The sequence below is a fragment of the Plasmodium gonderi genome, assembly GCF_002157705.1.
Source record: "Plasmodium gonderi DNA, contig: Pgo-contig_255, whole genome shotgun sequence".
In the NCBI taxonomy this organism is placed as follows: Eukaryota; Apicomplexa; class Aconoidasida; order Haemosporida; family Plasmodiidae; genus Plasmodium; species Plasmodium gonderi.
The window spans coordinates 12643-27570 of NW_021629167.1; the positions used below are offsets into that span (position 1 = coordinate 12643).

The 14928-nt window shown below is 18.9% G+C and overlaps 2 protein-coding genes across 2 annotated transcripts; one reads left to right on the forward strand and one right to left on the reverse strand.

Moving 5' to 3' along the window:
* Window positions 1-3052: 3052 nt before the first annotated feature.
* PGO_002415 (variable surface protein) lies at window positions 3053-4113 on the reverse strand (the record flags this gene model as incomplete). Its single annotated transcript, XM_028691123.1, has 3 exons — window positions 3053-3256; window positions 3342-3893; window positions 4096-4113. The coding sequence occupies 3 exons, from the start codon at window positions 4111-4113 to the stop codon at window positions 3053-3055; spliced, it is 774 nt and encodes a 257-aa protein (XP_028546924.1).
* A 6741-nt stretch (window positions 4114-10854) lies between these two features.
* PGO_002420 (variable surface protein) lies at window positions 10855-12123 on the forward strand (the record flags this gene model as incomplete). Its single annotated transcript, XM_028691124.1, has 3 exons — window positions 10855-10875; window positions 10935-11873; window positions 11959-12123. 3 exons carry the CDS (start codon window positions 10855-10857, stop codon window positions 12121-12123), a joined length of 1125 nt encoding a protein of 374 aa, XP_028546925.1.
* Window positions 12124-14928: the final 2805 nt, after the last annotated feature.

The window sequence follows — 14928 nt, forward strand, 5'->3', positions numbered from 1 at the left end:
TCGTTATAATAAATGTTAATGCTTGTTTTTCAACAAAGAAAGAAGATATTAACTAATGTTTTACCATGCTTACTCATATATTTATTTAAAAAAAATATCATTTTCTAGCACAATAATTTTTCATTTTTTTTTATATTGAATAATAATATATATATATACTTTATGCAAATATTAAATATAATGTATTAAATAAAAATTTCATGGTAATATATTTGACACGTTATTATCATGTCTATCAGATTAGATATTTCATATATTATTTGCTATTCATTTAATGGATGTGTTTTTTATGCTTTAAATATTATATTAATATTTTAATTTTATTATTCAAAAATTATTTGCATAAAGAATTAACATATACGGGGACAAACACATTATATTAACTACTAATTATTGTAAAAATAAAAAAATGAGTAAAATTATAAAAACATTTATATATGTAAAAGAAGTTATCCTTATATAAAAGGTTTATTTTAAGTACGTGAAAAATATTGAATTATAGTACTTCATATTTGTTCCATTTACAATTAAATGAATCATATTCATACACATGAAATTACATATAATACAATGAATTAAATAGAAAAAAAAACATGTTACAATATATTAATATAATAAAAATATGTATTAATAATAGTGATTTATTTATTATTAGTTTTATTATCATATGAAGATATCTTCTTCATAAATATAAGTTAATATTAATATAGTTTTTGCGAATATTATAATAATTAATTGTATAATTATTCTAATTTAACTGCATTATTAAAATTTCGCATTTATACAAAAAACTCAATAATTTCTAAGTGTTATATTTTCTACTACCTGTATTATTCTTACATAACATAGTTCTCCAATTATTAAAGAACAGTGAGATAAAACAATTTTATTCGTACTCATATTTCAGCAAGGTTACTTTATCTAAAAATATTATTCTGCACAAAATAATATACATCCTTTCAATAATATATCTCATATATTAATAAGTTATTATATATTCTATTATACTTTGTCTATTTAAAATTCTCATTTTTTTTTATACTACGATTATAATAGAATTTATTATGTAAATACAAATGGTAGAAAGAACATCATTACCATATATATAAATATTTCTTAATTAATTATATGTGCTTTACTATATAGACTTTTTATTATTATATAATTATATTAATCATAATGATTTAATACTAAATCATTTATCTTATATAGAAAATAAAAATACATAATAGATACATGGCAAATTACAGTAATATATAAAATTCTAATATTAGGGACCATTTGTATGAGAGAGTAGGATAAAATGAAATATAATTAAATAATCCTATAAAGGGAATTATTAATATGTGTAATTAAAAATAATTTAACCCTAGCGCAACACTTGTATACTAACATTTTTTTTTATTATATATCTAAATTTTGTAATCTTCATTATGTATTATACACATGATAATAATAGAATACGTTATTATTTTCCTTTAATAATGAATTATAATGCATGTATTCAACATATTAATGTACATGAGTAAGCTATTAATATATTAGAGGTAACAGTATTTACTGTATTAATCCTAATGTATTTATTAATTAAATATTTACAAGAATCAAAATTTTTGTGAATGCCATATAACATAGTATCTATATTGTGAAATTTTATCTCATAATAATAAGTACATAAAAAAAGAGAAAATATTAAATTTTTCATCAAATTAAAATGTGTTTTCATATGTATAAATTTACATAGATACTTATTTTTTAAATGTAAATGCGCAGCATTTTTAATGAGAATATAAAAAAATAAAATTATAGTATTTTTAAAAGCATGCATATAGAATAAATACATATATTTATCTATAATAAAATTAATTTAATTTCACTTACATAAATTATTATTTAATATGCATATTTTACTGCTAAATAAGTATTTATTATTATAGTGTATATGGTGCAATATATCTTGTAAAGGCACCAAATTTTTTTGTTAGCAGTAAATATTCAAGTTCTTCAAAAAAGCATACATATGTTTGATAGTCAAGATGCTTCTTACTTATTTATATTCAATCATATTATATTATTCTTAATTATTGATTCATATATATGTTGTTTTATTCTTGTTTATATCTATTTAAGCGCAGACATTTTTATTTATTCTATTATGCATGACATATATAGTAGATTTAAGAAGATGTGCACTTATGTTATTACCAATAATAGTAACTACAATTTAAATAAATAATAAAGCTAATATTCATTCAATACTGAATGTAATGCATTAATGATTCTTTATTCAATATATAAAGTATCTTAGGTTAGTATATAACTAAACTACTATATATAATGTATTGTCAATATCCGAATTCCTTAATTGTTTACTATTAAAACACTGTTAAAAAAGGAAGTTGAAATATAAATAAAATAAGGTTGAAATAATTTTATATTATGCTCTTTTTTGATATTTAACTTTTTTCACTTTTATTATATATTAGATTAATTATAAATATTTATTGATGAATAAATATAATAAGATTAATCAATGAAAATATATATTTTTCAAAAGATCATTGTTATTTTGTTGCATTTTCTTTTATTCTATTACATATTTTTCCATTATACAGCATATTATGTCGATTTATTATATTTTTTTTATTATATATATAATATTATTTCATCAGTTAATTAAATATAATAAATAATTATCACATAAATGTAAAGCTGTATTCTGAATATTGTTACCGTATTATGCTTAATTTTAATTATTTATATGTATTTATTCCTCATAACTAGTAAATTGAAATGCATGATTTTTTATTATTGTTTGTGCTTTTTTATATGACTCCTAATTATTTTACAATTGCTCGAAATATTTACTATTTGATGTATTATTTACCACATTAAATTGCAAATTGAAAAAAGAGCTAATCTTGTAATTTTTACATTTTTGAACATACATGTATATATATTTTTTTTTTTTCATAGCTATAATATATCATTTCTAATACTTTTACTTTAGTAACGAGAGACATTGAATTCATTAGTTCTTATTATAGCTCTATTAGCTGTCTATTGAGGAATACGCCAATTGATAGTTATAATCAGTTATATTTTCGTATGCTTTTTTATATGAATTCTTTAAATTTAGATGTTCTTTATTTTTTTTATTCAGCAATCTCTTTAATTTTTTTACACTCTTTTGTAATAAAGCACCATAAGTTGTATACTGATAATAGGATTGGAATATAATGTTTTTATAAATAAGCTATTTATTTGATATAACTTATTCACAATATTATAAATTTAAATTTATATAAAGCTTAATTATAATGAATTGTATTTATTTTTACCTTATACAATATGATTGAAATTGTAACAATTACAGGCATTAAAACAATTGTGCTTGTGCTTATTCCATTCACTGATCCTGTGTCAGTGTTCTCACTTCTTAGTTTAAGTTGTATTTTTTTAGGTACTTTAATTCCCCCTATGTATTGACTTATTTCAGGTTCTAACGTTTTGCTAGAGCTTGCGATTTTGGTTTTTTTTAGCTCTGTTTCTGTACCTGTTTCTGTCATAGAATTGCGATGCGATGCATCATGTTTCACTTCATTACGGACAACGGACTTAGGGGATATTTGTTCATATTGAATTTCAATATTTTTTAGGAATTTTTTAAAATTTACTCCATCCTTATATTCACATGATTTTAATTTTTTTATATATCTATCACAACTTACACGTTCAGAGTTATAGCATTCCCTGCCATTAATTTTATATATGATGTTATATAATGTATCCAGAATATCGAACACACCATATGCCTTATCATCTAAATCTTTAAAATGGATACTGCAATTGTAAGAATTTCTTCCTAAATATAATTGTTTTACCAAATGATTCTCATAATGTTGTAGCATGAATCTACAGTTTCACAATTGAGATTTTTATATTTTTTTTCTAGTAGTAGCTTGTAAAATAAATATTTACAACTCAGTTTTTTGTCAATAATGGACTTATAATTTAAGTGATACAAATAATTAGCAATTCCTAGGCAATTTGAATAAACAGATATCCGTCGGATTGATTCTGCTACATGATTACTAAAAGCTTGGCACGCATGCCCCAGATTGGAAGTTTTATAATGATTATATATTCTTGTAGTACTATTATAATCTTTATTGCATTGGGGTAATATATCCGTATAATCAAACTGAAAAGAGGTGGTATTATGTATACGAAAATTTAAAATAATAATTTTAAGAATATATTTTTTGCTTTAATATAAAAAATATAAAATTTAAAATTTAATAATATATATTATAAATTTATAACAATTAGAAATATACGTCTATGACTTCTGATACATAAGGTTCTCTGTAGCTCATTGCGTTTTTCATAAGTAAATTAATAAAAAAAAAAAATTATGTTATAAATAAATTATTTATAAATAAATAATGTACTTATATCAGGTGTATTAATTTTCACAGCTTATAAAATTTAAAATATATTTCTACATAATTCTGTTTATTCAATAAATCATTATATAACATATTGTTGTTATTAAGGAAATGTATTTTTACTTATAAATGTATTATATGATAAATACCTATTTATCGTAAGAATTACATAAATTAATATTAAATAATACAAACGCAAAATAGTATTGCTTTATATACAATATTATTTTATTAAAAAAATTAATAAATATATGATGCTAAGCTAAAATAAATAAAAATATATAATAGTTCAGTACTGTAATATTTATGTAATTACTATTAATTCCTTATAATATGTGATATAATGCATATGGTTAGGAGATGCCTATGTTTACAGTTTATATTTAGATTTATGAAATTTTTTTACCTTTGAGTAAAGAGAGGTTGATGATTAACAAATGGATATGTTCAGTTTACGTTTATTGTTTTTATTAAATTTGAACAAATATATATATTAATCATAATATATTGTAGGATGTATACCTAGGTATTGGATACTCTGGCATAAGGATTATGATATATATATATACAATAAAAATTATAGTTATCATATATACCTATACTTTATGTATACAATCATTATAAATATAATTTTTTATAATTTATTGATCTACTTGTCTCAATAATTTTTCAAAAATAAAAGATTTAATGAGTATGTAACATTAATTTAATGGCATATTAAATATATCCTTTTTTAAAATACCTTATTACGTAAAATAAATTTATATTTTATTAGTTATGATATATATTTTTAATTTTTTTGTATTTTTATAATTAAGGTTGAACATACAATATTTATTAAAAGAAGAATTTTAAAGGTAAAATATATTATTTCCAAAACTATATATTCCTTTACACTAATTAATATATATATAGGCATAAAATTGTATTTATATAATACACGTTATATATAAAGAATGTTATTTCTATAATATATATTTCTAAATTCAAGTGAATACTTTATTAAATCCCATAAAGTAATAGGGAATATATATATTTCAAAAAATATATCAAAGATCATGTAACTATAGTTTACTTTAAAACTTACTTTTTTTAATTTTTTTTTTTTTTGAAAAAATATTATTTATATTATTAAATTTAGTAAAAATAATTAAACAATATTAGAAATAAAATTGAATAAACTAATTTTTCATTTATATATACATAAAACAACAGTTTTAATATACTTATAAAAATACTTCATTTTCAATTTATGTATCCTCCATTATATTATAGATAATATATTATTTTGAATTTAATATTTACTATATTTTTTTTTATATTTACTTTATGATAATAATAATTTATTATGAAATAATTATTTTTATAATTATAATATTTTCTATGAAGAATTTATGGAAGTAAAACATACAACAATTATTTAAATTGTTATATTTCCGTATTATTGGAATATTAGAAATATTAAAAGTAAATATATATATTAAAAAGATTTTATTTATTTTAGAGATATATAATGTTAAACTAGAACGTAATATATTTATAAATAATTATTTATTTTCCAATAATGTATACTAGAATAAATCTTATTAAAAAAAAAAATAGCTAATAATGATCATAGTAAATGGAAAAATATATATATGTAAATGTGTATTGTGAAATTTTTAGTTTAGAAAAATGAATACTCTTTTTTAAAATATTACATAATACTCATTATAAATAGAGTTTATAGAACTATATTATATCTATTACATGAAACGTTTAATGTATTTACATAATGACAATAACATTATGTAAAAAGAAAAATTATTAAATACCATAGTTATTTTTATATATATTTAGATAAAATCTAGCATTCATTAAAAATAAATTTGATGAATTCTTTATTATTACTGTTCTTTCCTTTATAAAATAGAGGTAATATTATAAAAATATTAATAATATAATATGTGAAAAATTTTATAATAATTAAGTTGATCTATATAATGTGGTAAATGAATCCTACATAATAAGCAAAATAATTGCACAACATAAGTAATATATAAGTGCTATTATATAAAAGGCTCTAAAAAATTATTTAATAGATCTAGAGAATGTACTGATTATGTATTAAATATACAATAATAATATACCCAATTATGTTGATAATCGTTCATATTTTACTTATATATGTACATAATTAGGTATAGTATATAACAGCATTATATTCTTAATAAACTGTAAAAAAATTTGTTATAAAATATTTTGTCATAGCATTCTATTCGGTGATCTTTTCACATATATTATATTGAAATATTATTATACAAACAAACATCTTGCATACTTTAATTAAATTATAATCATAAAAAATATTTTTCCTTACATGTCACTTCATATACATATGTTTTTATACAAGAAACAAAAAATTAAATGTAAATTTTAATCGTATTACTGATGGTAATGAGTTATGTAATTGTCCATTAATCGTATTCTTTACGTTAATATCATTTTATTATTACTAAAAATAATTTATTAATCACCCTTATATTATATATTTATTTAAGGAAAATATATTTATTCTGTTATTATTTTCATCCTCAAAATCAAATGAGAAAACAAGAGCACTGAATTTATATGTAAAAAGTAGGCTATAGTTTTTAGGAATTTTGAATATACATTATTACTATATATTATAAATACCATGTATGTTGTATATACATATATATATATATATACTTTTCCTATCTGTATATATTTTTTTATAATATATATCAAAAATAACTTCCTTAAATATTTTAGGTTAATAGGTAACATCATGATTAAGTATAGTTTTCGATGGTTTATCATATAAATAATGTTCTAGACGTAGGTTATTCCTAAAACGTAATATTCTTGTTTCCTATATTTTCAAAGGACTCATATAATTCATATACAGGTAACCTTGTGTAAGAGGATTATTTTTTCTATATATATGTATATATTGAAATTATAGTTATTGAAGCGTAACCAGATGATTAATACTTTCTGTTATGGTAGAAATTGTTGTGCCTTTTACAAGAATTAATGATACTCCGATTATAAATTATGCCATGAAATTACAAGGTGGTGACATTTTTATATTTAGAGGAGAATATATTAACATAAAACCATTATTAAGTACTATATTTCTAATATTCTTAAAAACACTGTAAGCTCATTTATATAAAATATATATATATATGTATATACTATAATATATAGGTAATAAATTTTACAATTCTTAGGATCATATTAATTTATTAAATAATATATTTTTATAATACTTTTATTGTGCTATTAACCATAAATTTTATCTTCCTTATGATTATAAATAGTATATCGCTATTAATGACTAAAAAAGTAATAAAGAATATGATAATTGTAATTGGACGGCAAAAATTAGGTATTTGTTAATTTATATGATAGATTTTTATTGATAAACTCTTTCTTAATGTATACTAGTATTTATTAAAATAAATGAAAATATTATTATCAGAATTTATGAGAGTTTATATCATAATTAAATACTAAATAAAACAATTATGGTAATATTGTTATATTTTTATATGATTATATTTTTTAAAATACAACTAATATAAAATAATTATCAAAATGAAAAGAAATCCATATTTCAATTGCAGTATTTTCATAATATTGCATGTAGTAAATCAAAATAACCACAAAATTTGTTTCGTTTACTTATGAAAAAAAAATAAATAAGTCTGTATAAAAATATAAAAAATAACTTCTTATAGATCAAATATCATTATTATCAAATTATCAATAAATTAAATTGCAAAATAAAAATTTTATATAATTCAGAACAAATTTTATAATAAAATGATTTTCTATTAAAATATATATATATATTTATATAATATAATAATAATATTACGAAATATATAAAAGATATTTTATATATATTATAATTATATATGGTAAAAAAATACACTCATATTTTTTAAAAAATGTATTTTACAGAAAAAAAAATCTATGTTACAAACATATACATATAAGATAGATATTAAAAATTAAGTATATAATAAATTATAATACTTATTTACATTGATAGATAAAATTATATTAATACATGATGTTTGAATATATTATTTGTTACGTTTTCTCAGGAAAAAAATAACCTAAATATACATATATATGTATAAATATAATAATTTTAATAATAAAGTAAAATGTATTATGTTAAAACTAAGAATAAAGTAAAAAAATTATTATAATAATAAATAGAAAAGGATAAATCGTAAAAAGTGTACTTTAAGAACGATTTCGTATATATTTTAACAATACAAGTTGATTTTACATGTTGATAACTCATAAAAATGCGTTATATTACAATGTTAATATTTTTAATTATATTAATTCTTTTTTACTTTACAAAAAGTATATAAATGTAATAAAGTATAAAAATATATATATTTTTCTTAATGTTTATTTAAAATATTATTAATATAAAAAAAAAATTGCTTAAATTAATGGTTTCAATAAATAAAAAGTACACATAGTATATAAAATATAACGGCACTTACTAAATAAGGGAACATCACATTTTAATTTTAAATCATATATATATATAGATCAATGTGATAAAAATATTACCTCATTAATATTATTTTGGGAATAAAGGAAATAATTTTTTTTTTCATTTTATGAATCATTTCCCCATACTCATATATAGCTAGAGTTTTTTCTGTACGATTACGGTTATATACATGTGAACGTACATGTATATTTATAAGTGAAAAATCATTGATTTATATTACTGTAAATAAAAAGGTACTTTTCTTACCTTTCTGTATTTGTATAATATTGTTTTTTTTTGTTTACTTGTTATGATGAAGGTAAAAGTTCCAGTTACCTATTTTTTAGTTCATTTTATGCATATAATACGAAACACATAGTGAAAAAATAATTAGAATCTTTATAATAGGCTTATATTAGCATTTTTAATAGTAATAATTATATTAATAAAACAAAACTGTTCATCAACATATAATTATTTATGCTATATTTAAAAAGATGTATGTGAATTTTGAATTTGAAATAAAAATTATATTATAATAAATATTATAGTCCTTATATTATAAATAAATATTTCTTTAATAAAATTATAAATTTTATGTAATATGTAATATGTAATTTATGCTCTCCCTAATATATTTCTCAATAATTCGTCTTCATAATTATTTTTTAAATCATTATAATTTAAAAATGAATAATGCATTCTTTGGAAAACAAATATTTCACTATATTAATATACATTTTAACTATTTAATTGTCATTATCAAAGGGATTTAATTATTGGATGCACAAAAAATATTCCCTTTAATGTTTTAGTGAATAATTTAAGTTTTATAAGAAAAACATAGCATGAAAATATGGTAAGTTATACAATAAAAAGAGCGGAAATGTAAATTTTCATGAATTTATTCAAACATGTTAATACAGTGAAATATACTTTCCAATAAATATTTTATTTAGCATTAGAAAAATATGTTTTTCGCATAATATGGCAAAATTAATTTAATTTACACAGGTTACAACAAAGAAAAAACATATATATAACTAAAATAATATACATTTATTTTTACATGAATATTCTTCAAGGAAAAATATGTACAAACTTATTATTTTATAATATGAATATTCTATATAAAAGGAGATATTACATCACATATTTCAACTATTTGTTGTATCTATAAAACAGGAAATCATAGAAATCTACAAGTTGAATAAGAGCAATTCATAATAAATAATTACTATTCAAATATTACTTTAATATATGCGAAGAAATCATATTGTATATATTATTTTAGAGGTTTCCAATTAAACTGAATAAAATTATCCTTTATATATATAAAAACATTTAAAAAAAATAAATAAATATGCATACATACAATAATAATGTTAACACAAACTTCAATATGAATTCACTATAATTATTATATTAAATATTTTGCCCATTTTCTGTATCATATAGAGATATAATTCATAAAAATTAATAGTCTTTTATAATATTTTCGTATTATTTCTTATATAAGATTAAATTAATTGTTAATATTTAAGATATATCAATTAAATAAAAATTTATATTAATAATTTATTTTCATAAGAACATTGAATGTTACCTTTTTACCATGTATTATATTTTTTTGTTGTGTATGTATGAAATATTTTATTTATAAATATACATTCTTTCCTCATATGTTCTACATAATATATACGACACAATTTCCTTAATGTATAATTTCATAATATTTTCATTTATCATTCCTACATTTCATATGTTATAATATATAAAAATTCTTATTACATTAAGTATGGTAAGGATACATTTAAAATTTATGAGCACTAATTAAAACATGTTTTCTTATAATACTATATTTTACCTTTCATGAAATATAATAAAATAATTGTACACAAATTATTAATAAATCTTTTTTTTTCATTTCTTTATAAACTTATAATTTTTAGGATATAGACACAAGTGAATTTCCATCCAAAAAATTTTATGATATATTAAATATAGATGCTAGGAAATATGGAGATAAAGCTATATATTGTACATATAATCAAGAATATTTAAATAAAGACAAAATAAGTCAACTACTTTGTTCAAAATTTATAAAATACATACTGAATAAAGATACTATATGGAATGAAAAGCACTATGATGGTAAACGATGCAACCTTTTAAGCTACTGGTTGTATGAACAATTAGAAACAAGGTTTAAAAGTAGTCCAGATGTGAGTAAAAATATTTACCGCATAATTGTAGATATATGGGAAAAAGTTCCTACTGTTTTCCGAAAACCTAATTATAAAATATGTCATATTGATAACAAAATGAATTTTTACCATGATTGGAAAAATGTGAAGGAGCTATATGATTATTACACAGACTTTTATGTAATTAAAAATAAAAGTGATTCTGATAAAAACGAATGCAAAAAATATTATAAATACATAGAAAAAAAAGAACATCTGTATAATCATTTTAAGGAACTTTGTGAAACAGATCACTCAGATAAATGCCCAAATTTTTATGAAGATAGCAAAAAGTACCATCCAACAAATGTGTTACATAAGCTTAAATGTCATGAAGAAACAGGCAACGAAGACGACGTTACAAGAGCGTTAGAAGAACACAAAGATTCAATGCATTCATATGAATTCGAAAATACACACTATGTAGCTGAATATATACCAGTAACGGATCATGAGGGGGATTACCTTTCTGATTCTACATCAAAGACAACTAAATATTCTCAAGAATCTCAGTTTTTAATTCACAATTATACTGCATTAAAAATATTTAGCACTGTGTTTTTTGGAACATTAATGATATTTATCTTATTTGTTCTTTCATATAAGGTAAATATTAAATTGATTATTACAAATAAATTCTACCAAGTTTTGAGTGACTTACATGAATCATATAATAATGCATAATAAATTAATATATTGTATATATTTTATGACATACTTTATATTATAGCTTACACCTATTCACCATATATTACGTCATAAGTTTAGAATGATAAAAAATATGATAAATAATGTAAATGAAGGAGATAATAGCACATTAAAATATACACCAGTCACACTAAATCCATATTCAGATCATCTAGATGGACATTATATAATACGCTATTTTTCTTAATTTCTTCTTAATTTAAAATAGCTAAGAATGTTATTCGTACTAATTGATGTAATGCTGAAATGTAAATATTATAATGAGCAAATAAAAATGATTGTGCACAAATAAGATCAAAATGAAAAAACTTTTAATGTGACATGTTCATATGCTACAAAAATATTAATTCACAATATATTTAACATAAAATGAAAAAATAAATATAGATTTGCGTAAATTTATTTATGTTGTGACAAATTTATTTTCAGAGTTTACAAATGTAAGATGTTTTATTCTTTGTTCTTATCAAATAGTATAAAATGAATAGTATTACAAACATATAATGCATAATATATTCAAAATATAATTATAAATCTTAATATACATAATCCTTTAAGTACATTAACTAGTATAAAATAAAAGTAGTTGTATTATGATTACTTGAATTTTAAATATTTAACCTTAGTTGAGATATTTATATTTCAGTAACTTTGAAAATAAAATATTTATATATATAAAACAATAAAATATTATTATTTTATTAGTACACTTTTTATTTACTTATTTTTATCTTCAATTAATATTCTGAATCAATGTTATTACAATGAAATTATTTAAATATTGGTACATAATTTTATTTTTTTTATGATAATGGCTTAATATTTAACAATATTTTTAAAATTGTGCTATTTTGAGCACAATGTATATATATTCATTATATATACATCTTAGGGGAAATTTATAATGATATATAATATTTCAGTGTTAACATTTATTGATTTTATATATCACACAATGATTTAGTGAGTTTAACAAAACACAAAAAAATGTAATTTAGAACAGCATTTAAAAATTGACATCAGTGAATATTGATGATCTATAATGAAAAACACAACTAATATATCCATACAATATTTACAGCGATGAGAAAATTTTTACAAATTCCAGAACTAATAATATATATATAAATATACTAATTTTAAATATTAATACTTAAAGTATTTTTATTACTATACTAATTATGTTGAATCATTATAGTAAAATAAATATTTGTGAGAGGTAAAACTAATATTACAAGCGTTTATATCATGGATACGAATAAAACAAATAAATGTAACATATATAATTTATTTATATTATTTTATAACATATTATAGAGCATTTATTTTTTTTTCCCTTACAAGAATAATAAATATGTTCTTAGTATATACATGTTAGAAAAAATTATCAATACAACGTAAAAGAAATCGATTGAAAAGTGTGATATTTATATTTAGTTAAATAATATATTATTCAAAAAATGAATAAAAAAATATTAAATTAAAAGATAATATGGAAAATAGCGAAAAAATGAAAAATTATGTGTAGAAAAATTACGATCTGTTTACACACACAAATTTAAAAACTGTAATGATATACATTTGAAAATATTAATATATATTTTGATAAAATATTAAATAAACTTTGCGACATTACGATCCATTGTAAAAACATATATATATCAAAGAAAAAGCTTTAGAAAAAAAATATTATATCATTATGATTATATTCTTTAATATTATTAATTTTCTTGAAAACTAGAAAAATATGCCATACATGTAGCTCAAAAAAAATATATGGAGTTTAATCTAGATACAATTGTAATCATACCATAATAATTAACTAATTCTGTAAAATTTCCTTATTCTGTGCGTTACATATGTTAAATATATTATAAGGATTGTTTATATTTGTTTAAAATTATAAAATTTTCTGATGATATAATGGGGAATAAAGGAACAAATATTAATACTAATATCATTCTTTAGGGAAAGTCCTCACGTAAAATAAAATATTAAATATTTCTAGATCTACAAATTATCAGTATTAATTTTTAGAAATCCTAAAATTACAAAAAATTTCATATATACACAGAGATCCTTTTCATAAGTAAGAAAAACTATATAATATAAAGATATATCTAAATATCAGATTATTTTTCTTTAATCATCAAATATATATTGTAACATAAATTAACAGTGCATCATTAATTATGTGAACATGTGTGATTTATTAATTTTTTATAATATTGCTTAGTTAAGTTAATGTATTATATAGAGGTTATATATATAACAGATATACATTACTACCTATATTATATTTTTTTATTCTTATTTTACTTTATGCTATATATTATACTTACAATATACATATATACAATTTGTTATTATTTACAAAATTATAATATTTTTTATAGCGACCCATATTCTTTTTATCATTATATTGACGTAACATATTTTTTGCATTATTATATTAAATTAAGCACCAATTAATTGTATAAACTAACTGTTAATGAATTTTTTGCGTTAAAAATATTTAACAAATAAAAATTCATATATTATCCTTTCTACAAGCAGCGTATAATGTATTTCTAATTAATTTTATGTAAGAAAACGCATTTGTTTAAAATATTTTTATTTTAATGAATAAATTATAGAAATAAATATCTATTATATATATTCTATTATATGAAATTTCATACATACGTATATGATAGGCATAATGTTATAAATGTCATTCAGATCTTTGTAAAAATAAATATATTAACTTTTACCTATATATGCAAAATGATTATTGTATTTATATATAAATAATCGATTATTTCATTTAAGCATTATTATATAATTAAAACATATATGAAATTAATATATATATATATATATTTCTTTGGTTCAAGTTAAGGGTATTTTATTATATAAGAAAATATATATATATATATATATATATATAAACCCATATAAGTAATTTTCTTAAAAACTATTATACAGTCTCCAATGGTTATGGTAAATCTGT